Source organism: Sebastes fasciatus, chromosome 11 (genome assembly GCF_043250625.1).
Source record: "Sebastes fasciatus isolate fSebFas1 chromosome 11, fSebFas1.pri, whole genome shotgun sequence".
NCBI lineage: Eukaryota > Metazoa > Chordata > Actinopteri > Perciformes > Sebastidae > Sebastes > Sebastes fasciatus.
In genome coordinates, this window is record NC_133805.1 from 11498002 (window position 1) to 11520341 (window position 22340).

The 22340-nt window shown below is 38.6% G+C and overlaps 3 protein-coding genes across 5 annotated transcripts; 1 reads left to right on the plus strand and 2 right to left on the minus strand.

The window, feature by feature from the left end:
* Positions 1–1249: 1249 nt before the first annotated feature.
* On the minus strand, positions 1250–10041 carry uck2b (uridine-cytidine kinase 2b). The gene is made up of 7 exons (XM_074650605.1): positions 9882–10041; positions 5519–5678; positions 4786–4882; positions 4440–4582; positions 4215–4312; positions 2995–3043; positions 1250–2714 (listed from the first exon to the last, which is right to left on the minus strand). The coding sequence occupies exons 1-7, from the start codon at positions 9984–9986 to the stop codon at positions 2578–2580; spliced, it is 789 nt and encodes a 262-aa protein (XP_074506706.1). The 5' UTR covers positions 9987–10041; the 3' UTR covers positions 1250–2577.
* On the plus strand, positions 8281–17680 carry aldh9a1b (aldehyde dehydrogenase 9 family, member A1b). Of its 2 annotated transcripts, none has more exons than XM_074650599.1 (12): positions 8281–8505; positions 10431–10635; positions 12210–12355; positions 13067–13196; positions 13542–13676; positions 14376–14572; positions 14807–14947; positions 15039–15227; positions 15317–15404; positions 15595–15736; positions 15995–16107; positions 16887–17680. In XM_074650599.1, the coding sequence occupies exons 2-12, from the start codon at positions 10464–10466 to the stop codon at positions 16979–16981; spliced, it is 1548 nt and encodes a 515-aa protein (XP_074506700.1). In that variant the 5' UTR covers positions 8281–8505; positions 10431–10463; the 3' UTR covers positions 16982–17680. The 2 variants fall into 2 exon arrangements, with proteins under 2 accessions (XP_074506700.1, XP_074506699.1); XM_074650598.1 differs by lacking the exon at positions 8281–8505 and adding an exon at positions 10204–10355.
* On the minus strand, positions 17435–21698 carry zte38 (zebrafish testis-expressed 38). Of its 2 annotated transcripts, XM_074650603.1 has the most exons (12): positions 21515–21698; positions 20125–20272; positions 19386–19449; positions 19257–19293; positions 19148–19168; positions 19025–19051; positions 18825–18892; positions 18593–18741; positions 18267–18493; positions 18019–18067; positions 17902–17942; positions 17435–17793 (listed from the first exon to the last, which is right to left on the minus strand). In XM_074650603.1, the coding sequence occupies exons 1-12, from the start codon at positions 21563–21565 to the stop codon at positions 17746–17748; spliced, it is 930 nt and encodes a 309-aa protein (XP_074506704.1). In that variant the 5' UTR covers positions 21566–21698; the 3' UTR covers positions 17435–17745. The 2 variants fall into 2 exon arrangements, with proteins under 2 accessions (XP_074506704.1, XP_074506705.1); XM_074650604.1 differs by lacking the exon at positions 17902–17942.
* Between the last annotated feature and the right edge of the window lie 642 nt (positions 21699–22340).

Here is a 22340-nt window from a genome sequence, read left to right on the forward strand (position 1 = left end):
CACTATAACCAACTGTTTTAACTTCCTTTATCTCCCTCTTCTATAAAGGTTAACACATAAAAAAAATCAAACCAAGTTGTGTAACACTCAACGATAATACCATTTTATACATCAGAGAATTAATTTGGTTAATTTATGGTGGGGTAAGTTGAGCCAGTGGCTCGGAATAATAGTAGAATATTAGTGTGCCAGTGGCTCAACTTACCCCATAGCCTTTGGCTCACTTTGCCCCATAGCTACCATTTTGGAAAAAATGGCCCAGTTTAGCAATTCAGGCTAATCTTTAGTGAAGGGATTAACATGGTGTTATACCTGAGTAAATCACCAACATGTATAATATATTTTTTTAGACCTGGATAAATTTGCTTTGACCTAACATTCATTATTCCTGACATGCAGAAAATTTACTTTGATAGGGAAAAAACTGTTTTTGGTGTAAAAAAGTACTTACTACTTCTCCCATGTGCTTCACTTCATCACAGCAAGATAGAAATGATGGGTACTTCCTGAATTTATGGTCACATGACAAAACATAATCACAGTTGCCAAGATACAGGGGGTGGGTCAACTTACCCACTGGCTCATCTTACCCCTCTCCCTACTTTATTTTTTTTGTATTATACTACTATTTGTATATATGCTTTATTTTTTTTAGTTCTACTACTCTTTGTATATATACTTTATTTTTTGTATTCTACTACTCTATGTATATATACACTTTATTTTTTTGTTTTCTACTACTCTTTGTATATATACTTTATTTTTTTTCTTATTCTATTACTCTTTCTATATATACTTTATTTTTCTCTTATTCTACCACTCTTTGTATATATACTTTATTTTTTTTCGAGATTGTTTTTATATATGCAATTTATAGTTCATACCAACAAAAGTTTATAGACAAACTTTAAAGTAATGAGTGTAGAAACGAAAAAAAACAAAAAAACATCAGCATTAGATATTCTAAAAAATATTTTAAAAAATTAGATAATAAATAATGAAAAAAAAAATGAATGTCATTGTTAGTATTCAGGATGATTACAGGCTTAATGTTCACATGTCCGGCAGCACTTTAAGGGAGCATAACTCCAGCACCCTCTAGTGGACACAATAAAATGAATGACCTACTTATTAGTGGCCAATGCAACATCATTGTAGTGAGAGAAGCCTTCTTTGTTCGCATATACACAAATAATACATTCACAAAAATGTAATCAAAGCATATAATTGAGAAATAACACTCTTCAGACACGGCTGCATGAGTTTATTAACCATTAAGCAATTGTTTCATTCTGTCATAAATCATCCAACCCCAAGACAATTCCACAGCCTACAGTACAAATCTGGTACAAATCTGTCATTCAATCACACTATACACAACAAATACAGCACGTAGAATACAAAAAACGATTCAACAGTTTATCATACCTTTAAGTCAAAGAATGGAAACTGGCTTCTCGCGTGGATCCTTACTGTACATGTTAACCTGAGGCAACGTTGCAGAGGCATTTATGGTGATGTCTTGGTGTTTTACTGGCCACACACCTGGGGAAACTAATATTGCTGTGGCATTGAACACCTTCATCACACCTTTTATTCTGGCATTTGAAATCAGAAATGGTATTTACCAACCTGAGTACATGAATCATATCTTAATCTTATTTAAGGGGCTGATTTGTGTCGTGTGAATGCTAGCTAAACCATTTAAAATGGGGAATACTACGAGTAAATAACTGTCTAATGGATAGTGAACTTATTCTCATTCACATTATACGTGTTCGTGTAAATGAGTTTTTTGATTGGGGCAGTCATCAGTATTGTAATTATTAGAAGTATACCCACGACACTAGCCTTTGGCTTCATAGGTCTGGTAGTCACATTATTCTGCACCTGACAATCAGTACAGAAAAATCATGTAGTGTGTTCCTGCTGCAGCAGACATTATACAGAGTCAGTGTGGTGGACACTGTAGTAAACAGACCTCTAGTGTAACACATTACACTGAGGGAACTTAAAACACAGAACAACGGGTTGGAAACACTCCCAAGATTGTCGGTACAATTACGGAGTGCAATCCCGTTTCTTCAACTCCTTTCTAATCCACATCCCTCTCGTTGGGAGTTTACCCAAACATTTATCAGACTCCCCCCGCCATTAGGGGTTCAAGTTTTATCAGACATTACAAAAAAAGGAAAAAGGGTTCCCCTCTTTTATTCATTAGCGGCATGAATTTCCATGGAGCAGCAGGGGATACATAAAAAACAAAATGCAATCTGGGAGGAAAATGCATGGGGTCAATTTAAACCAATGGTCTCATCACAAGAACAATAAGAGCTCCTCTTTTAACCCTTCTGACAAAAAAAAAAAAGAAAAAAAAAAAATCTAAATTCCAAGTTCAACAGTTACAATAAAAGAACCAGATAACAAGAGTAGTCCTAATAATAATAATAATAATAATAATAAAAGGCATTTCAATTCTTTTTGCATCTCTTCTTCTTAAATACAGATGCCAAAAGGCATTATTTACAGCGCAACCCCCACACCCCTCTCCGGCCGGTGAAGAGAGGTGCGATGAGGTCAATGAGGCCGGCTGCTGGACTCGGAGGTCCGCCGCTGACGGGGAGTAGTGCTGTGGCCGTTCGTGCAGCCGTTGTGGCGCTTTAGTCCGCCGTTCAGAATGTCTTGGATGTGCTGTACTATCAAGTTGATGGCCACTGCGGGAAATGAGGAAGAGAGATGGTTACACAGAGTGAACCACCAAAATTGTCAGACTCAAAAGTATCAAAATCGATGCAGCAGAACCAGAGATGGTCTTTTTTTATATTTCTACACACTACCACGCAAGAGAAGTGGGCTACAAGTTTGGTAAGCTCAATTCTTTCCTTCCACATCCCCAGATTTTTCTCATTTTTAAAAACTTGTAATCTTCAAACCCAACAGAGTTTATGCAACAAATGCAATGTCTGCGTACTGTAAAGTAATAATTGTCCATACCAAGGTTATCTGCTCCTCGTGGAATAATCACATCTGCATACTTCTTTGTCTAGTAGAAATAAAGATAAGGTTACAAGTTACTGTCAAAAAAACATTTTCTCATCATCAGTTGTATACTGCACAATAGAGCCAGACCGATACTTGGGAGTATAAAAAAAACATAACCAGTAGTTTTTAATAAATAGACAAAATATAAACAACCATTTTAATAAGGATCCCTTAAATTTGGGTATTCAAGAATTGTGACCAAGATATGAACTGAGCACGACATGTCACAGTTAAAAAACAACAAAAAAAACTCAGTGCTCTTAACACTAATGTGATTTTGGCCCACGTGCAGAAATATGTCACTAGAAACAATTTGAATTTATTAGTTTGGAACTGAATCCCAATGAACTTGAAACTGAATGCAATATTATGAATTGAATTCAGTTGCTCTGAAACTGTATTTCATCCTCACTGAGAATTCAACTCTCCATCTTTTCACATTCAGTTATCACAATTCAAATTTTGTTTACCGATACACACATCCGGTCAGTGTACATTTTAATAGTTTACTGGATTAAATACAAAGTGGGTGGGAGGAGAAAACGTCATCGTCCTCCCCGCTGCCGGGAGACTACTTCTGCCAGGAAGAGAGTGGGAGAGCTCAGCAAACTTCCAAAGTTTACTGAGCAAACTTCCAAAGTTTACTGAGCAAACTTCCAAAGTTTACTGAGCAAACTTCCAAAGTTACAAAGTTCGCTGAGCTCTCCCACTCTCCTCCAAACTTCCGAAGTTTGTCAGTCATTTTGTCGGTCAGTGTACATTTTAATAGTTTGTTTACTGGATTAAATACAAAGTGGCTGGGAGGAGAAAACGTCATCGTCCTCCCCGCTGAATGTGGTAGTTGAGAGTTGAATTTTCATTGTAAAAATAAAAAAAAGGATCAAATAGTTTATATAAATTAATATATTCAATTTCAAATTATGTGATTCAGTTTTCAATGCGATTATTCAAGTTAAATAAAAATATAAATTATTCAAATTCAGTTTCAAGTGACATTTCTGCCCATATTGGTCTTTCTGTACTGCAATTTCTTGATTCAGATGGGCCGACATATGTTCAAACTAATATATCTGTTCAGAGCTAAAACTGGCTGATAATGTTGGGCAACCCAGTGTATCAGTTGGGCTCTATTGCACAACTACAGATGCTTGAAAAGTAGGAACGTCACTTACAGGTAAACAGAATTCCTCAAAGGCCGGTTTCACAAAAGTGATGTACTGAGCGAGCACCTGCTCCAGCTCTCTCTCACGCTCACTGATGTCTCTCAGAACTGAAACGGAGAAATCACACAAAAAAGATGGACAATATAAATACCAGCCACTTAACAAAATGACAAAAGGTTAGGGGATGCACTGCTCTACAGCAATGTGTGCATTAACCAAACTCTCACTACACACCTCGGCGAGAGAGGCGCGTGTCTGGATCTGTGTCGACAAACAGCTTCATCTGGAACAGATCTCTAATTTCCTGGGAGTAGAATATGAGGATGCCCTCAAACAGGACCACATCGGCCGGATACACTGTAACAAACTCCTCTTTCCTGAAACAACACAACAACACACCCATCAGAGACTACATTCAGTCATGGTGTTATGCAAGTGTAAAATGATTACACAATCAGGTCAATCAGGAACCGGTTTAACGTGACTTGTAATTATAAATCAAGGGTCTAGTCTGCAGGAACACAATGCTGGGAGCTGTAGACCAAACGGCAACTGTGACGTGCAGAAGATAGGTGCTCACCTGGAATGAGTGACAAAGTCATAAACTGGAATCTGGACAGTCTCTCCCTGCAGGATCTGCTTGAGTGTTTGCATTATCAGCTCATTGTCAAAGGCATCTGAGGAAAAGAAAAGATAAACGCTCAGATGAGATCTTCATGAGACATCGTATAACTTAATGGCAGTAACACCAGCTTGGCGAGCGCCCACGGACACGTGGGACCACCGGCTTGGTGTGCGCCCACGGACACATGGGACCACCGTACTGCACGTTTGGTAACCCAGGAATCCTCTTCGAGGGTGTTGGGTTCGGTGTCTGAGCCTTATAGAGCAGCTGCCTCGGAGAAAGGCCTGCTGACTGTGGGGATTTAAAATCAGCTGAGAAAGGAAGCAGGAGCATCGGGGGTCAAAGTCAGACTCCAAAAATGGAGTCTATGCTTCTGCCAGAGACGCACTAGAAGAAATCATCAACGTGGCAGCAACGCCTGCTGCTGAACACAAGCCAATATTTGATCTCATCTTGACAAACTGCTTATTTGAACGTGCAAATTATTGCATCCACTTTCATACAATATAAATTTGGCTGAAGTCAGGTACATGGAGAATTTCAAAACCACACACCCACAGTGAAACTCCCACTTACAGAATCTGGTTTCAACTGTGATATGACTAGCCAACATGTGCCTACTGCAAAGCCATCAGAGGTGATTATACCCCTCATTAGCTGTGCCACCAACTACGCAGTATGTGCATACCTGGGTGATCAAAGTTGAACTGGCCCTTAAGTGCCTTGGACTTCTGCTCTGGAGTCAGCACCTTGTAGAAGCTGTCCTGGCTGAGGATCGCCACCTGCCGCTGGTGGTGGTCGATCTTGTCCTGGCCCAGCAGCTCCATGATCTTCTCACATACTGACGACTGCAGAAACAGACAAATAGAAAAAAAGTAGGTCAGTAGATGGGGAAAATGGGGTGATTAAGCATTAACAGTATGCTTACATGAGGGAAAAAAAAAATATATATATATATAAGGTTGCCCGGTTAAAAAATCTGCAGCAACACCGGTATTTTTCACAACCCAAATATGGAGTGAAAACTAGTTTCAATTCAGTCCACAATAGAACAGAATTAACAATTAGGTCACACCCACAGTCACATTGACCCAGAAATGGCGTGGGTGGGTAATTTCCCACCTTGTGTGTGAGGTCAACTAACCTAACAATCATAGGTGAAATGCCCAGCGGCCCACAATGTTTGTACCCACTGACCTTCCCAGTGAAATGAATCTCATACCCAGTGCTGACTGGGCATTATCCAGCTGCCCTAACCTCGGTTGCCTTTGTGTCCATGAAATTGTGCTACAATGAATTTGGACGCCCCCACTGGAGAGCTGGGAAGTTGTGTCAGCACACTCAAATACAACAATTTCAGAGGATCCGACTTCGAACACAAAGCTCCAATGCACACTGACATTTACTGTAACGAGGCATCATTTTTAACGCTCAAACTCTAGATTGACAAAGTTGACTGATAATTAATCCATAAATATTCTGACAATCCATTGTTTGCTATTCATAAAGTGAAAAGCAACCGTTTCAAAAGTGAATCAGTTTTACAAATGCCAAAAGCTGGCATTTCTTTTTATTTCTTATCACTGTAAAAATGTTCCATTTTAAGACTGAGCTACTTGGTGTTGTAGCCATATATGGCAATATCGGTTTATTATAGGGCTGCGTATTGGCAAGAATCTGGCGATACGATACGTAACATGACACTGGGGTAACGAATCAATATATTGCGATACTGTAAGCAAGGCGATTTTTTAGGAAAACTGTCATAGTATAAAGAACACACTAGAAATGTTAGAATAGGCAAAAACAAATGTATACTGCATTAAAAAAAATTATGTTTTTTTTGCCCCAAACTGCATGTGATTATCATAAAGTGGGCATGTCTGTAAAGGGGAGACTCGTGGGTTCCCATAGAACCTATTTTAATTCGCATATCTTGAGGCCAGAGGTCACGTGACCCCTTTGAAAATGGCCATGCCTGTTTTTCCTTGCCAAAATTTAGTGCAAGTTTGGAGCTTTATTTAGCCTCCTTTGTGACAAGCTAGTATGACATGGTTGGTACCGATGGATTTCTTAGGTTTTGTGGTTTCATATGATTCTATAAAGAATCTTCACTCTAGCTTTAAAACTGAGCCCAATAGTGGCCAGGCCAGACAACAAGCCATCACAATTTTTAAGAGGTTAATAAAAAAAATAGTTTTTTTTAGAGAATCTATACAATATTGCACAACATAATATTGTGATACTCACGTGTATCGATATTTTCTTACACCCCTAGTTTACTACTGAAAATAATGATTGATGAGTTAATTGATTCTGAACGGTTTTCATTACTTTTGTTACCTAGAAAAAGATATTCTAAAGAGCATCAGCAGTTAGGCCGATGAAAATGCAAAATCTGCACTGCTGCTGCACTACACTGAGCTGGAGAGGCTGCTTTCAGACCAGCAGGCTAAAATTGCATCATCAAATCAATGAGCATTGAGTGCAGTCATTTTACTAAATCAGACTGATCTAGTCAAAACAGTACAGACAAGGTCTGAAATTAAGCTTTTTCCTCACCTGCCACTGTGGCAGGTCACTGGACATTTCCACCGGCCACTCAAGTTTTTTGTCTGCCACTTCTGAAGTCTAGGTAGAACGCTTTAGTCAGTGGTACCAGACCGTAGATTTATGGAATATATTTTGTAACCTTAATCCATGACTACATTTAATTTAGGAATTGCTTCTTAAAAATAATATTGCCTGCCATGGTGGCAGGTGACCTGAAATTTTCAACTGCCACAGCCAACATTTACTCTTTATTTGGCAGGTGCTAATTTCGTACCCTGAGTACAGACCACAGTACTTCAGTAATTCATTCACATAATACTAGACTAGGTTAATCATCTTCACCTGCCTTTTTACAAAACATGGCCAGTACTCCCTCAGATATCGTGGTGTACAAATATGGAACACCAAAATACACGTTATCAAGAGCTTGTTTTCCTTAAAACATTTTAAAAAGGAAATTATCACATTTAATTCAGGATGTCCAATTATCTTTTGATATGTTTAGATACATTTTCTTTTTTTCCCCTGTACTGTTTCTTTTGTATGTATTTTATTGTTTTCCACTGTTTGGTTAGGTTTTCTGCACAGTTTGTGCGCTTCTTGTTGCCGTTTAACTTTTGTTGTATTTTTAAAATTATGTTAGTTTAGATCTTTCTTCCTTTTTTGTTAAAGTTTTTTTTTCTCATAGGGTTGGGGAGGAGATTGTTTGTTTTTTTCATTGACTGGATTTTGTGCAGTTTTATATATGTGCAAATAAAAAAAGTACAGACCACAGTGCAGTTTTTTTTCAGTCCCTTGTGAGGGGGCTTTTCAGGAAGCAAAACACTGGCTCAGTGATAACTGGGACAAAGTTGGGAGGAGGGGCTAACTGAGGACGATGCACCTACTCTGCACATGAGACACATATTACAACCATTAAAAAGTCAAGATATTCGACGCTTTTGTTTTGAAAGCAGATTGGTTTATGAGCGTCACTGACAAAGCTTATCAGTTCAACGCGAGATAAACACGAGGTGTGGTCTCTTCGGTCGCAAAAAATACACCCGCTTCATAACAAAGAAATCCAATGACGTCTTCGAAAAACATCCACGTCAGTGTGGGCTGCTCGGTGGAAACAAGGAGGTCAGTACCGGGATGCTGCCGGTGATTCAGCTAACACTGCCGCGGTAAAATACGGTTAAAAAGTCCAATCATGGAGGGGAATGAAATAAAAGTTGGTTTCGGTGATTTAATCTAGCCGAATACATAGTACACGACACAAACCGGCCTAGTCAAAAACAGGTTTTGGTTGTTTTTTTTAAACTTTACAGAACAAAGGACGTGGGCGCCAGTGACGCTATCCGTTTCCCGCTAGCTAGCGCCATGTGACCGTTATCTCGTATTTCACCAACGTGACGTTATTTAACGGTTAGCGGTCATATCAGGTCACTAACAACAAAACACACAACGTGGAATAGTCTAACTACATGTAACACAATGTCTAAAAGATATTATAGACATGCAGGAGATGTGGTTCACAATGTTTACTTCAGATAGCCTAGCTAGCACTCGTTATTGTCTAACGCAGGGGTCAGCAACCTTTACTATCAAAAGAGCTATTTTAGGCAAAACACAAAAAAAAAATCTGTCTGGAGCCGCAAAACATTTGAGCATTGTGATGAAGGTTTATAGTCTAAGTATATAGTATATAAGTCTAATGCAGTGAGGGACAAAGAGCAAATGTACTACGGGGTATTAATAGGGCCACGTTGAGGGAAAAAACATCTGAGATTTACAGAATAAAGTCATAACTTTACGAGAAAAAAATTAAATAACACATACAATTACTTTATAATATGATGACTTTATTCTCATAATATTACGAATTTATTCTCATAATATTATGACTTTATTCTCAAAATAAAGGAATATTTTTCCTGAATGTGGCCCTAATACTCCATCTCACCGTCGTACCATAGACCTACAACAATGATAAATAAAAATGAAAATGTAAACCAAAAAACAGTTATTCATTTCCACTATTTGTTTTATATAAACCCACAGGGAGCCACTGGAGAGGAGCTGGAGAGCCTCATGTGGCTCCAGAGCTGCTGGTTGCTTAGAGACCCCTGATCTAACCGTTAGACCAACCGCTACTTCTAGAATGTGATGGAATTCAGCTAGGCAGATAAGCTAAGCTAAGTAAGCTAACATCAGAAGAGCTCTTCCACGTAGTCTAATGTAAGTTGATCCTGCTAACGACAGTGCTGCCATCACGTAACAAAAGGAGGAACATGTTAATTGAACAAATCCAGCCTCAGGCGGTGGTAGTGCCAAATGAAACCAGAGAAGAGCTGGCTGGTTTTAACACCATCATCTGTCAATCAAAACTCAAACGTTTCGTCGCTGAAGGAAGCCACGCGGTCCAAACTTAGCACCCCGGCTAACGTGATTTTAGCTTACAATAGAACCATGGCAATTCGCGAAACCTGTCAGATTGACTAGCTTAAGGTGCCAACCTTGCCGCTGGCGGTGCCTCCGGAGACACCGATGAGGAAAGGTTGTCGAATAACGTCGGTGTTCTCGACACGGTCCCTCTGATGTGTTTCACTGTCGCCGGCCATGCTTGCAGTGAGGCTGTCGGAGCTGCTGTGCTGGAGTATCAGTGAGGCGAAGCTCCGCCCACAACACCAACGTTTATGCACTCGCTATTTATTTTATTTTTTTTACATTAATTTATTACATTATATTTATGTATTTTTCAGTCTAGGTTAATGATGATAGTTTATATTTGATTAAATTAATTCGTAGATATTTTCATCGTTTTTCTTTTTTTGTGATTGACAGCTGTTACGCTTTTGACGCAGCACTAACTGTCATACGTTACTTGCCCCGCCTCCTGGTTGCTCAACAGTAAAATCATGTCGTTAACAGTTATTTTAGACTCACAACCTTAAAATACGCAGTTACTAAGTGTGAATAAGGCTGTAAAAGTAAGTTTGCTAAGATTTAAAGACAATGGTGAAACCTGACAAATGACTTGTAACAGTTTTGTACACTTCTTGTAGCTAAACTTCGAGCAACGGAGCCTTTTTGAGAGAATGCTCCAGAGGCTCGCTTCGTCCCTGCGGCGGCCCGCTGCTGCTGCAGCCGGGGTTCGATGCCTCTCCTCGGGCAAAGTGGACATCACTGCCCCGCTGAACTTCTGGGCTGGGAGGCGAAGGACGAGCCAAGAGAAAAGCAACAAGGAAAAGGTTTACGAACCTGCAACTGGTAAGCGACACAATTCTTTGGTATTAAAACAATCTGTCTGTCTTTTGACATGATTGACCTAGTTTCCTAACTGGACTTTGACCATTGCTGTGTGAAATGTCTGTCTGGTGATCTCTGGCCTGGGAAACAATATCATCTATGTTATTATGTTGGATACTTTCTAGTTGTCTTTCTACATGCAGTAATACATTTTTCTTATTTGACATTTACTTACCCAAGAAAAGTCCACTTTGCACCCATTTTTTTTCCAGCAACACACTCCTTTACATGCTTATCTCTGTAGTATATCCATTTAGTCACACGTGGCTTCTTTTCTTGTTCAACCACAATTAAACATTTCAACTACTACCAGGGAATGACATTAGCACCTGCCACCTGCTAAATACAGGGTCAATGTTGGCTGTGGCAGGTAAAACATTTTAGGTCACCTGCCACCATGGCAGAGAGATTTTCCTTATATAAAAAAATATATTATTTTTAAAAATGAATTCCTAAATTAAAAATAGTTTGGGATAAATAATAATAATAATAATAATAATAATAATAAATAATAATCTTTATTTGTATAGCACCTTTCTAAACATAGTTTCAAAGTGCTTGCACAGATACAATGATGCAATGATGGTGTAAGGAGCTCAGTGAGGTAGCTTGGTGCCAAACCATGCAGAGCTTTAAAAGTTAATAATAAAATCTTAAAATCTGTCTGTCAGTGTTTACTAGGGATGTAAGAAAATATTGAAAAGTATTGCAATAATATGTTTTGTGATACTGTATCGATTCTCAGAAACCCTGTATTGATTTCTAATTAATAGTTTACAAGCAAAGATGAACTCAGTCAACACTTTATTGTATTTGCAAAGAGAAATGCAAATGCAGATACTACTATTCTGATTGCATAAAAAAGTTTTTAATAAAGTTACTCAAATGTTATGCATATGGCGGTGTGTTTTTTATACTAGATTTTAAAAAATCACAAAATATCGTCTTGCTTACAGTGCCACAATATATCGCAATATATTGAATCGTAACACCTGTATCATGATAGGTATCCTATCGCCAGATTCTTGCCAATACTCAGTCCCAGTGTTTACAATTCTAAAGCGTTCTACATAGATTTCAGAAGTGGCAGACAAAAAGATTGTGTAGCTAGTAGAAATGTTCAGTGACCTGCCACAGTGGCACGTGAGGAAAATACTTAATTTCAGACCATGACTACTACTATGTCTTCATCAGAGTTAAAATGATGATGATGATGATGATTTTAAGGCTATTTGTAGCTTGGTTTAATACTAGCACACAGCTTGTGTGCAGCCTACTCTCCAGGCAGAATGATGCTCCTTATATTATCACTAATCCCATCATTGGAAAAGAGAGTGTAAATGCCACGTTACATTCAATATATTACAGCCTGTAGCCGCCAGGCCTAGATTTAATTTCCTTCTTTGTTGAAGGATGACTTTCGATCAGTACAAACAAAGGGATATGGCCTTTGCCAAATAGAAGTTGTGTAACCTTTTGTTTACATTTTACCTGTGTACTTAACTGTCGTCACCATCACATGTTTCACTTTGCAGGGCGGGTCTTGTGCCATTTGGAGCCTTGTGGTGCCGCGGAGGTCAATCAGGCCGTGAAGGCTGCCATGTCGGCCTTTGGCCATTGGAGCAAAATGTCTGGGATGGAGAGGGCGAGGATCATGATAGAAGCTGCCCATATCATCGAGGTGTTTTTTGTTTTGTTCATTTGTATGCCAACCCCTTGGTTTCCTAAAAGCATTCAGTGTTCCTTTAATTGAGGTTCTCTTATATCAAGCATAACAACGATCTCTAGATTGGGAATCACTATACACTGTATACATTTAATGTAAAAAATACCAGAGACATGATACCGAGTTGCAGCCTGTTTCACACAATCCACATCTTTATTATTATTTTCCTTTATTTAACCAGGTTAGTCCTATTGAGATCAAAGATCTCTTTTACAAGGGAGATGTGGCCAAGATAGCAGCAAGACAGTTATAGTGAAAGTAACAGACAACATATAAATTAACAACATAAAAACTTGCTCATAAAAAACACTTGAACACAGACAACCTGGACTGCAGTGATTTCACCAGAGCTTTAAACTCATTCAAGGTAACTAACTTTACTGTCTCAGCTGAATGTTTGAAGAGTTCAAAACCTCAGCAACACAATAAAACACACGGCAACACTAAAACAACTAAACCCACACTAAAATATTTCTGTAACTCATCTTATTATCTATATTTCTTCCTTTGTGATTAGCATGCATTTTTATAATGAAACCAAATAGGGGATAATAGCCTCAGCCTAAATTCATTGTACTTTATGAAAAGAGTACCTTGTTTTGTACATCCAGTGATGGATCTGAGATGTTGTGTAACACTAAACATGTATTACACTGTCATGCACAGAGCAGGAGAGAGGAGATAGCTGAACTGGAGGTGGTCAACAATGGGAAGTCCATCACAGAGGCCCGTATGGACGTGGACTCTGCCAGACTGTGTATCGAGTATTATGCAGGCATGGCCAGCACTCTGGCAGGTTGGTACAATGCAACTCTCACTCATTTGTTACATGTTTTCCCTCCTTCCAAGGGTCTGGAGGCAAATAAAATAACTGATAGCGGCGGCATGACAGACTGAAATTTCACTCAATATGTTATCCACGATTTTTATGAATTGCGAGGTTAAGTGGGAAAGCCACCCATATGATGGCGCATTAGCCCATTATCAGATATTATCATCTTAAACACTTACAAGTTTTGCATATGTGTTGGTAGAAGAAAAGGTTTTATGCGATGCATTATTCAGCTTTTTAAACCAACATTTTTAAAATGACAACCTTTAAACCTCTTTTACAAAATACTTGTGCTTTCCCTTTGTCAAGGCCAGCATGTCCAGTTGTCTGGGGGATCCTTTGCCTACACCCGCAGGGAGCCTCTGGGCGTCTGCGTCGGCATCGGTGCTTGGAATTATCCTTTCCAGATAGCTGCATGGAAATCAGCTCCTGCTCTGGCCTGTGGTAATGGGATGCTTCTTAAGTTCCTGTATACTGTTAATTATTAATTTTAGTACACCTAAATGATTTCCTCTGTCAGGAAGGTTTTTGTGTTTGGTTAGCTGTTTGTTTATTTCGAAGAATATCTCAAAAGGTATTAAGGGATTCAGGGACATTTGTTAAGAAGTTAGGGAAACATTGAAGTTTTGGGTTTGGATAACACCACAATGTGAGAATTTTATAAAGCACTTTATATAACTCAACAGTAAGGCTTAAAAGCAGGAAAAGGCTGTTAAGATTTTGTGCATTTTAACTTAGACTGTCCACCCAAATAAATCTGTAAAATGGTTGTTTTTCTTCATACCATTTTTCTATAATTGGTTGTCAAATAGTTTTAGGTTTGGCGTATTGGACGTAAGCTGCTATAACTCACTCAAACATACTGTCCAATTGCAGCCAAATTTAAATACCAGGTATGCACATTTACCCTGAGAAATCTTGAAAAATAGAATGGCATTTCACCTCTAGATGGCACTACAGCAACATAAAAATGATCACATCTCAGTGTCTGTGAGTCTGTTTCTTTGCACAAATCTTGATGTAATAAGCCCTGACATTCACAATTTAGGTGTTGACGTAGGTGTAATCTCTGGGTGCTCTTTAGTTGATTAGATGAGTCAAGCAATGAGTCTTACTCACCTTTTTGTTTGTCATCTAAAATAGGCAACTCCATGGTGTTCAAGCCGTCACCGGTGACGCCCGTGACGGCGGTCATCCTGGCTGAGGTCTACGACGAGGCCGGCGCTCCAGAGGGGCTGCTCAACGTGGTGCAGGGCGGCCAGGAGACCGGCAGCTTACTCTGCCACCACCCTGACGTAGCTAAGGTGTCCTTCACTGGGAGTGTGGCCACGGGCAAGAAGGTCGGTGTTATTTACATGGTAGAGCTGAAAATTCTACACACCTCGTCAACTTAGCATGAGACATTAAATAAAAAAATGCCACTCATTCATAAAACACCTTACCTCTCATGATGGTGAAGATTAAGGATTTGTAGATTTAGTGTTAAAGATGTTGAGGTCTGTCTTTTCCCGCTCTAATCTGTGATGTGACCAGAGTAATCAATGGATATTCTTCCATGTGACTTTGACCCACAGATCATGGAGATGGCATCCAAGGCGGTGAAGCCCGTGACCCTGGAGCTCGGGGGGAAATCTCCTCTGCTCATCTTTCAGGACAGCGATCTGGAGAACGCCGTGAGGGGAGCTCTCATGGCCAACTTCCTGTCTCAAGGCCAGGTAAACACTGTGTTCTGGTTTGGATCTTATACGTTGTATTTCTACACATCTACACGTGGAAGTATATTTGATTTGATTAAATGCATCACAGGTCTGCAGCAACGGCACGAGGGTCTTTGTTCACAAGGATATTCTGCCTGAGTTTTTGGAGAAGGTGGTGAAGAGGACGAAGGCGATCGAGATAGGAGACCCACTATTGGAGAGCACCCGAATGGGAGCACTGGTCAACCAGACACACCTGGAAAAAGTCCTGTCCTTTGTTGATCAGGCGAAGAAAGAGGTAAGACTTATCCTAATCATTTATTTTGCTTTGTCAGCAGGCTCGCATGCAGCAAGTTAAATTTAGACCTTAATTTGTTCCGTTTCTAGGGAGCTACAGTGTTGTGCGGAGGTGAACCTTTTGTCCCATCAGATCCCAAACTCAGAGGTGGATACTACATGACTCCATGTGTACTGGGTAGGACCATACATTCTTCCATTAATAGTGCATTCAGAAGATACACAACTGTTCTACTGTGTTCAAATTCTGTCTGCAACACCACAATTTGTTAAGAGTCAAAGGGGATTCATCACTACCCGAGTACAGTTTAGATAGGTGACTCTGAGGTCACACCAGTGTTAGTTCTTTCTTTATTTTCCTCGTACAGGTAACTGCACAGATGACATGACCTGTGTGAAGGAGGAGATCTTCGGTCCCGTCATGTCCGTGTTGTCTTTTGAAACAGAAGAGGAGGTGCTGCTGAGAGCCAACGACACCACCATGGGTCTGGCTGCAGGAGTTTTCACCAGGTGGGTTTGTGGCGAGACATTGAGGGCTCGTAAATGAGATTTTTGAACCATGACTGCCCTAAACCTTTCTCAAGAATCTAGATTTAAGTTAAAAGCAGCAAAGTGATGGCACCTGGCAGCACACTATTGCAGAATTATCCTCAGTTTATATATATATATATATATATATATATACTGTATATATATATGTAAATATTCTTAAAATGAACACAAAACTAAATGAATAAATGTTTTTTACCTTTTGCTTTGTGTCTGTAGGGATGTGAGGAGAGCGCATCGCGTGGTGGAACACCTCAAGGCTGGTTCCTGCTTCATCAACAACTACAACATCACTCCTGTTGAGGTGCCCTTTGGAGGCTTCAAAATGTCAGGTACAGGCACGCAGACCAGGAGCCAAATGTCACTGGCCAATTATTGTTTTCATTAAAATGATTTCAGTCTGCTTGAAGCACTATAGGGCTGTTATTTATTGTTATTACACGGCTTTGTTGAATACTCTTTGATTTTGATTGTTCAATCATGGCGTTCTACAGTCTGTTATTTCTGTTGCTATGTATAACCGACCGTTGCTATGAGCGCAGTTCTGATGTCAGACTGTGGCGGACCATTTTTGTGTCAAATTATTGATTTCTTAAGTAAGTAGCCGTGTAATAAGCGGGATAATGTACAGCTAGCAAGTCCACATCGCCCTGTTTGGGTTTATTTCAAAACAATGACCGGCTCGCTGTACATTATCCATTACTTATAATACCGTCAGAAAACAACATCAGTAGCTAATCTGATCATTGTGGAGAGTACGTCTTTTTTAAAAACCTAGAATACGTTCCAAATCACATAATCACACTTTTTCTTTTTACTTTTAGTACGTACTGCAGCTGCCCCTACAAAGCACATACTGTTGCATGCATGTTGTATGCTTACTATTGGGACATACTACTTGACATAACATTGCACCTTGAACTTTGACCCTCTTGCTCACATATCCGCTGTGCGGAGGATTGTAGGTCACAATAGCCAGAAAAGCATGCTGGCTTGCAACCAGATGTAGTTAATTTATTTTTAGTTAACTATGTATTGGAACATACTAAATTTTTTTCATACACTTTTTTAGTGGAAGTGGAAGTAAACTTGTAATCTTTACATTCACCAGGCATCGGGCGGGAGAACGGTCAGGTGACAGTTGAGTACTACTCCCAGCTGAAGACGGTGTTTGTGGAGATGGGAGATGTGGACAGCCTCTTCTAGAGGACACACACACATCGAGAGGAAGGTGGCGCTGTAACTGTGACCTAGAGACTGAAACAGACGTTCTGGACCAGAAAAACACTTCAGGGAAAGAGCATCAAACCTTTAGTGCTCAAAAGTGATGAGAAACAAGCCTGGAAGTCCGTCCTGAAAATGAACCAGGATATATGTTAATATTTTCTGAATGTGAGCTACATGTAACAGTGAGGCAAATAGTTATGGAAATATTCATTTGAATCTGAAACACTTTTGAAATCACATTGTCATCTGTGCCAAAATGGATCAAGTTAAAGTACTCAGTATTTACTGAACCTTGATTAATTTCAGGTTCTAAGGCGTAGAGAGAATCGCACATTGTGATATATGATTTGCACTGTATATTTTCTTGCTTAATAGATTCTGTAAGCCATGTAGAGAATGACATTTTTCTAGTTGTACTTAAGAACAGAAACGTTTACAAGTCGAGCTTTATTTCTTGAACAAACCACATCAATATATTTTTATAAACACAAAATGTAATCAGTCTAGATTGTACACTTAATATATACGGTTTTTGTACACTGCTGTTTAAATAAGAACTGGGACAGTAACATCCTGCCTTGTTGGTAGAGATAATTATGTAAGGAACCAGTCCAAACACATTTTCATGTCGAATAAATTGTAACATAACAATAAACAGTGTTTAACATTGCAAAAAAATGAAGAAATAGTTCCTGTTTGTGTTCACATTGCTGACAGAGCTTTTGTTTTGTGTGATGTTGTGGCTAAGTTCTTCTTCTCTTCCTTGACAGATTTCTGGAAGCTGCCTTTCTCTAAGATAGAAAAAAAAGATAATCACCTGTCCAGTTTGCATTGTGTCAAATGTCATGTTGTGTAACCGGCATACTCTTAATATAATCATGCCTCTAGTACAACTGTACCTTTGCCATGGGTCTTTTAGGTTTCTTGAACTGTGCAGACTCTGTTTAAAGGACAGTGGACAGTGTAAAGCTTTGATAACTTTTTACAGTTTCGTAACAGTAGCAGCACAGACTTACCATCTTCGGAAGGCAGATCCTCTTCGGCGTTTGTTTTCTTAAGAGGATCCTGTAACCAGGTGTTTACAGACAATTATAATAAACTTACAGCAAACTGCACCCACTGAAAAAAAAACTTGTTACATGAGAGAACTGACATGGTTTAACAGGAATGAGCTAGATGTAGAATTTTTTTGAGAAAATGTCGGCAGAGAAAGGGAATGTTGTGCTTGACTGTTAAACTTTAATAATCCTCTTTCTGCACCCACCTCGATCATTCCCGTTTCTGGAAGATTTCCTTCCTGCTTGGTCTCCTTCGGGTGGTTCCCTTCTTGAAGCTTCTCCAGCCGGCCTTGTTCCGCCGACACCCGCACTCTCAAGGTGTGGAATGCCGTCTGCACCTCGCCCACCTTGAAGTGCACAGCCATGCCTTCAAACCAGAGGCTGTCACATTCGCCCTCCTTGAAGCCTGGTGGTTGGTAGTCCTCTGGGGTGACTTTGAGAGGAGAGCAGAGGGAGATGTTTTCACTGTGCAACCCCAAGAAGTGACACTAGATTCTTAACTTTGTTCGGCAGAGGCGTGAACGCGTCTTACTGTCGTCGTAATAGTACAGCTTCATGGTGAGGTACACTTTGTCGGGGAGGGCCTCCAGGTTCTGCATGAGCAGGAAGAGCTTCCTGATGAGAAGCACCGAGGCTCTCTTGGTGTCCTCCAACGTCACCTGCATCTCCACGTCGTTGTTCCTGGGGTTATATCATCATCAGTTCAGTCACATGTGGAGGCTTTATCCAATACATTGATGCAAACATAGAAAGTCTATCCAAACCTGAGTATGTCCATCTCTGGCCCCTTCTCAGTGTATTTGAATTTGAACTGGTATGACTCAATAATGCACTGCACAAAGAGAAATGCTTCTTAATGTTGACCAGGCTTCACACTGGAATTATGATTTAACAAAATATGCCAACAGTGTGTTTCTGTTCATAATCTAAACACATAATTTTTCAGTATTTTAAGAGAACTTACATTAGGTTCATCTGGATTGGTGTACACCTAGATTGCAATAACATGTTGTACAGAGTTATTTTTCCGCCTGATATGAGCAATATGTTAACTATAAATGTTGCTGTGCTGACTTTATTTACTCACCCCAATGAATACAAACTGGAGCTGTTAGAGAACAGTGAATAGTAAAAAATAGTGGCAGTAATGATCACATGAAACATTATTCAAAGTATTCATGGATGCATTAACTTACATACTGCTTCTCTAATGCATCAAAGCAGCCCATCAACCTGGAACATGCAAGGTTGAACAAGGTGAAAACATCAATTAGGAGATTGGAAATTACCTTCAGCCACCAAGTGCTGATTATCACTGCACTCACCATTTCACAGCTTTGCTGGCACCAGGGGTGTTGCAGTCTTCACGCAAAACTTTGATGCACAAATCTGTTGAAATGGCAACAACAATGTTTGTTTATGTTTATTTGTTTCACACATATAAAAAGACAGTAAAATACAATTCACATGAAAGGAATATAAAATATGTGTCAGGGTTATGTAGAAACCTGTATAATTTTTAACAGTTTCTTCTGCACTATATTTACTTTTTTAATAGTCCTGCATCTCATTTGTTACCCTGCACTATATTAATTTTTTAACAGTTTCTTTTACACTATATTCACATTTTTATTAGTCCCATATCTCAGTTGTTACCCTGCACTATATTCAGTTTTAACAGTTTTCTTCATCTCTTGGTATTTTTATATCTGGTATACTTTTTGTACTTTGTACTACTAACTTTTTTACTGCCTTTTTACTAACATGTTTTGCACTATGGAACTGTGATGCTGGAAATTTGAATTTCCCTCGGTATCAATAAAGTTACTATCTATCTATCTATCTATCTATCTATCATATGGCTTATATAAAAAACATACCCAAAGGACATACAATAGGTACAAATATTACCATGAAGTTTATTTATAACTGATTTATAACTTTTCCAATTCTACCTATATCACATATAGCACACATAGCGTTAGGTCTATTCATATGAAGTGCATGCATGAGTTTTCCGGATTTTCCTCAACGTTTAGGCTATTTATGGTAATTTGTGGTCACCTTCCAGATATCTGGATCTGTAGGCATCCTCTGGAAAGATCCCTCTGAGGTAGGTGATGGAGGAGATAGCCACCGCCATCATCCTCTTGACGAAGACCAGGGACTCTTGCTCTGTTTTCAAGTCATTCAGGAATAACCCTGTCCACTTCTAAATAAATAAAACAGATAAACAAAGAATAAAAGGAGAAAACATTACAAGAGACAGATTGGGAACTTGCATGTTTAAAGGCCCAAAAACAATCAATCAATATGAGAATGAATATTATTACAATACAAATGGTTAATGAGAACTTACATTACCCCGGCCAAACTGAACCAATGGTCCCCTGACGTCCCAGACACTTGTACTACATGTTTAGAAGGAAGGGGTACTCTGTTTCACTGTGTATGGGACTGTCTGAAGTTAAACAAATACTGGGAAACAATTGTTCGGAATATATCTGAGATTGTTGGAGTGAAGGTGCCTCACCAAGCAAAGATATGTATACTAAGTATATATCCAGATAACTTTATCGTTAACTCAAAACAGTGAATTTGAATTGACTTTGGACCCCTGCAGGCCAGGAGAATGATAGCTTTGTCTTGGAGAATATGGATTTACCTTCGATACATGTTTGGGTGAGGGAGATGGCATCTTGTGTTGTACTGGAGAGACTTACATACATAACCAGAGGAAAAGCAGCAGAATTTGAAAATGTTTGGAAACCTTTGTTGGAGTTTCTTGGACAGACAAATTGAAACTGCTGTGTGTTGCTGAGTGCTGTTGTTGAAATTGTTAGGTGTTGTTGTGGGTTTTTTTTTGTGGGGTTTATTTTGGTTCTTCTTCTTTGGGGTATTTATTTATTTTGTCTTATCTTTTATTTTATTTGGGTTTTTTTGTTAGATAAGTGAAATACATGAAATGTCATGTCTTTCTTTCTTTGAAATTCTGACTAAACATTTCATTGTATAATTGAATTATTAATATTATTAGTCTGTCTGTATGTGTATATATGTTTATATGTAAAATTCAATAAAAAATATTGTTGTTTTTTTGTTTTTGTTTTTTGTACTTCTTCTTTGATGTATTTATTTATTTTGTCTTATCTTTTATTTTATTTGTTTTCTTTGTTAGATATGTGAAATACATCAAATGTCATGTCTCTCTTTCTTGGACATTCTGACTAAACATTTCATTGTATGTTAGTCTGTCTGTATGTGTATATATGTATATATGTCTATATGTAAAATTCAATAAAAATATTAAAAAAGGAGCAAACATGTGAGCTAACATGAAGACCACAGGATGGCGCAATCTGTCCTCCAGAGCAGACCTAAAACATCCTGTTAAACACTGATTTATGAATACACAAACTGGTTAAATCAGATCTAGTATGTGGTGTGGTCAAACCTCAGCAGTTTCCTCCTTGTTCTTCCTGATGCACATCTTCCCCGCTGCCATCGTTCTCCTTCTCTGGTTGAGTTATAACTGATGCTAACGATTAGCCAACCGAGCTAACAGGATGAATCTAAGCTAACTCAGCTAATAACAGTTAATAACAGTTAATAACAGTTAATAACAGTTAATAACAGTTATTAACAGTTAATAACAGTTAATAACAGTTAATAACAGTTAAATACAACAAACGGTTAAAGATTATAGTAACGCCTTTCCTCAGATAATGAATTCAATGTTTTGCTCTATAGTCTTAAGGTAAGGCTAACAGGTTAAGCTAAAGTTACTCCAACACTAAAGTTACTCAAACATTAATCAAGATATCATAGTTTGTCTTTCCCGCCAAAAGTAGAGAGAGCGAGAGTATCCTGACGTCATCTCACTGATTACTGTACATAAAATACTACTACTTTATTGACTTATATTAATAATGACATTTAGTATGCCTTTATACGAGAATAAAGTCATAATATTACGAGAATAAAGTCATAGGTTTACGAGAAAAAAGTCGTAATATTATGAGAATGAAGTCATAATATTATAAAGTAATAATTTTACATTTTATTTTGTTTTTTCTCGTAAAGTTATGACTTTATTCTCATAATATTACGACTTTTTTCTCATAAAGTTATGACTTTATTCTCATAATATCACGACTTTTTTTCTCGTAAAGTTATGACTTTATTCTCTTAATATTACGACTTTTTTCTCGTAAAGTTATGACTTTATTCTCATAATATTACGACTTTAATTCTCGTAAAGTTATGACTTTATTCTCTTA

What these genes read in the sequence shown, in the direction of transcription:
- uck2b (XM_074650605.1), bottom strand. Translation starts at nt 9,986, where the DNA reads ATGGCCGGCGACAGTGAAACACATCAGAGGGACCGTGTCGAGAACACC. An exon ending in GAGGCACCGCCAGCGGCAAG is followed by an intron (nt 5,679 to 9,881) that starts GTTGGCACCTTA and finishes CTGTTTCTGCAG; the next exon opens with TCGTCAGTATGTGAGAAGAT. An exon ending in TTGAGGAATTCTGTTTACCT is followed by an intron (nt 3,044 to 4,214) that starts GTAAGTGACGTT and finishes TATTTCTACTAG; the next exon opens with ACAAAGAAGTATGCAGATGT.
- zte38 (XM_074650604.1), bottom strand. Translation starts at nt 21,565, where the DNA reads ATGGCAGCGGGGAAGATGTGCATCAGGAAGAACAAGGAGGAAACTGCT. An exon ending in ACAAGGAGGAAACTGCTGAG is followed by an intron (nt 20,273 to 21,514) that starts GTTTGACCACAC and finishes TTATTTATTTAG; the next exon opens with AAGTGGACAGGGTTATTCCT. An exon ending in GCCAGCAAAGCTGTGAAATG is followed by an intron (nt 19,294 to 19,385) that starts GTGAGTGCAGTG and finishes TGCATGTTCCAG; the next exon opens with GTTGATGGGCTGCTTTGATG.
- aldh9a1b (XM_074650599.1), top strand. Translation starts at nt 10,464, where the DNA reads ATGCTCCAGAGGCTCGCTTCGTCCCTGCGGCGGCCCGCTGCTGCTGCA. An exon ending in ACTTCCTGTCTCAAGGCCAG is followed by an intron (nt 14,948 to 15,038) that starts GTAAACACTGTG and finishes AATGCATCACAG; the next exon opens with GTCTGCAGCAACGGCACGAG. An exon ending in GCTGCAGGAGTTTTCACCAG is followed by an intron (nt 15,737 to 15,994) that starts GTGGGTTTGTGG and finishes TTGTGTCTGTAG; the next exon opens with GGATGTGAGGAGAGCGCATC.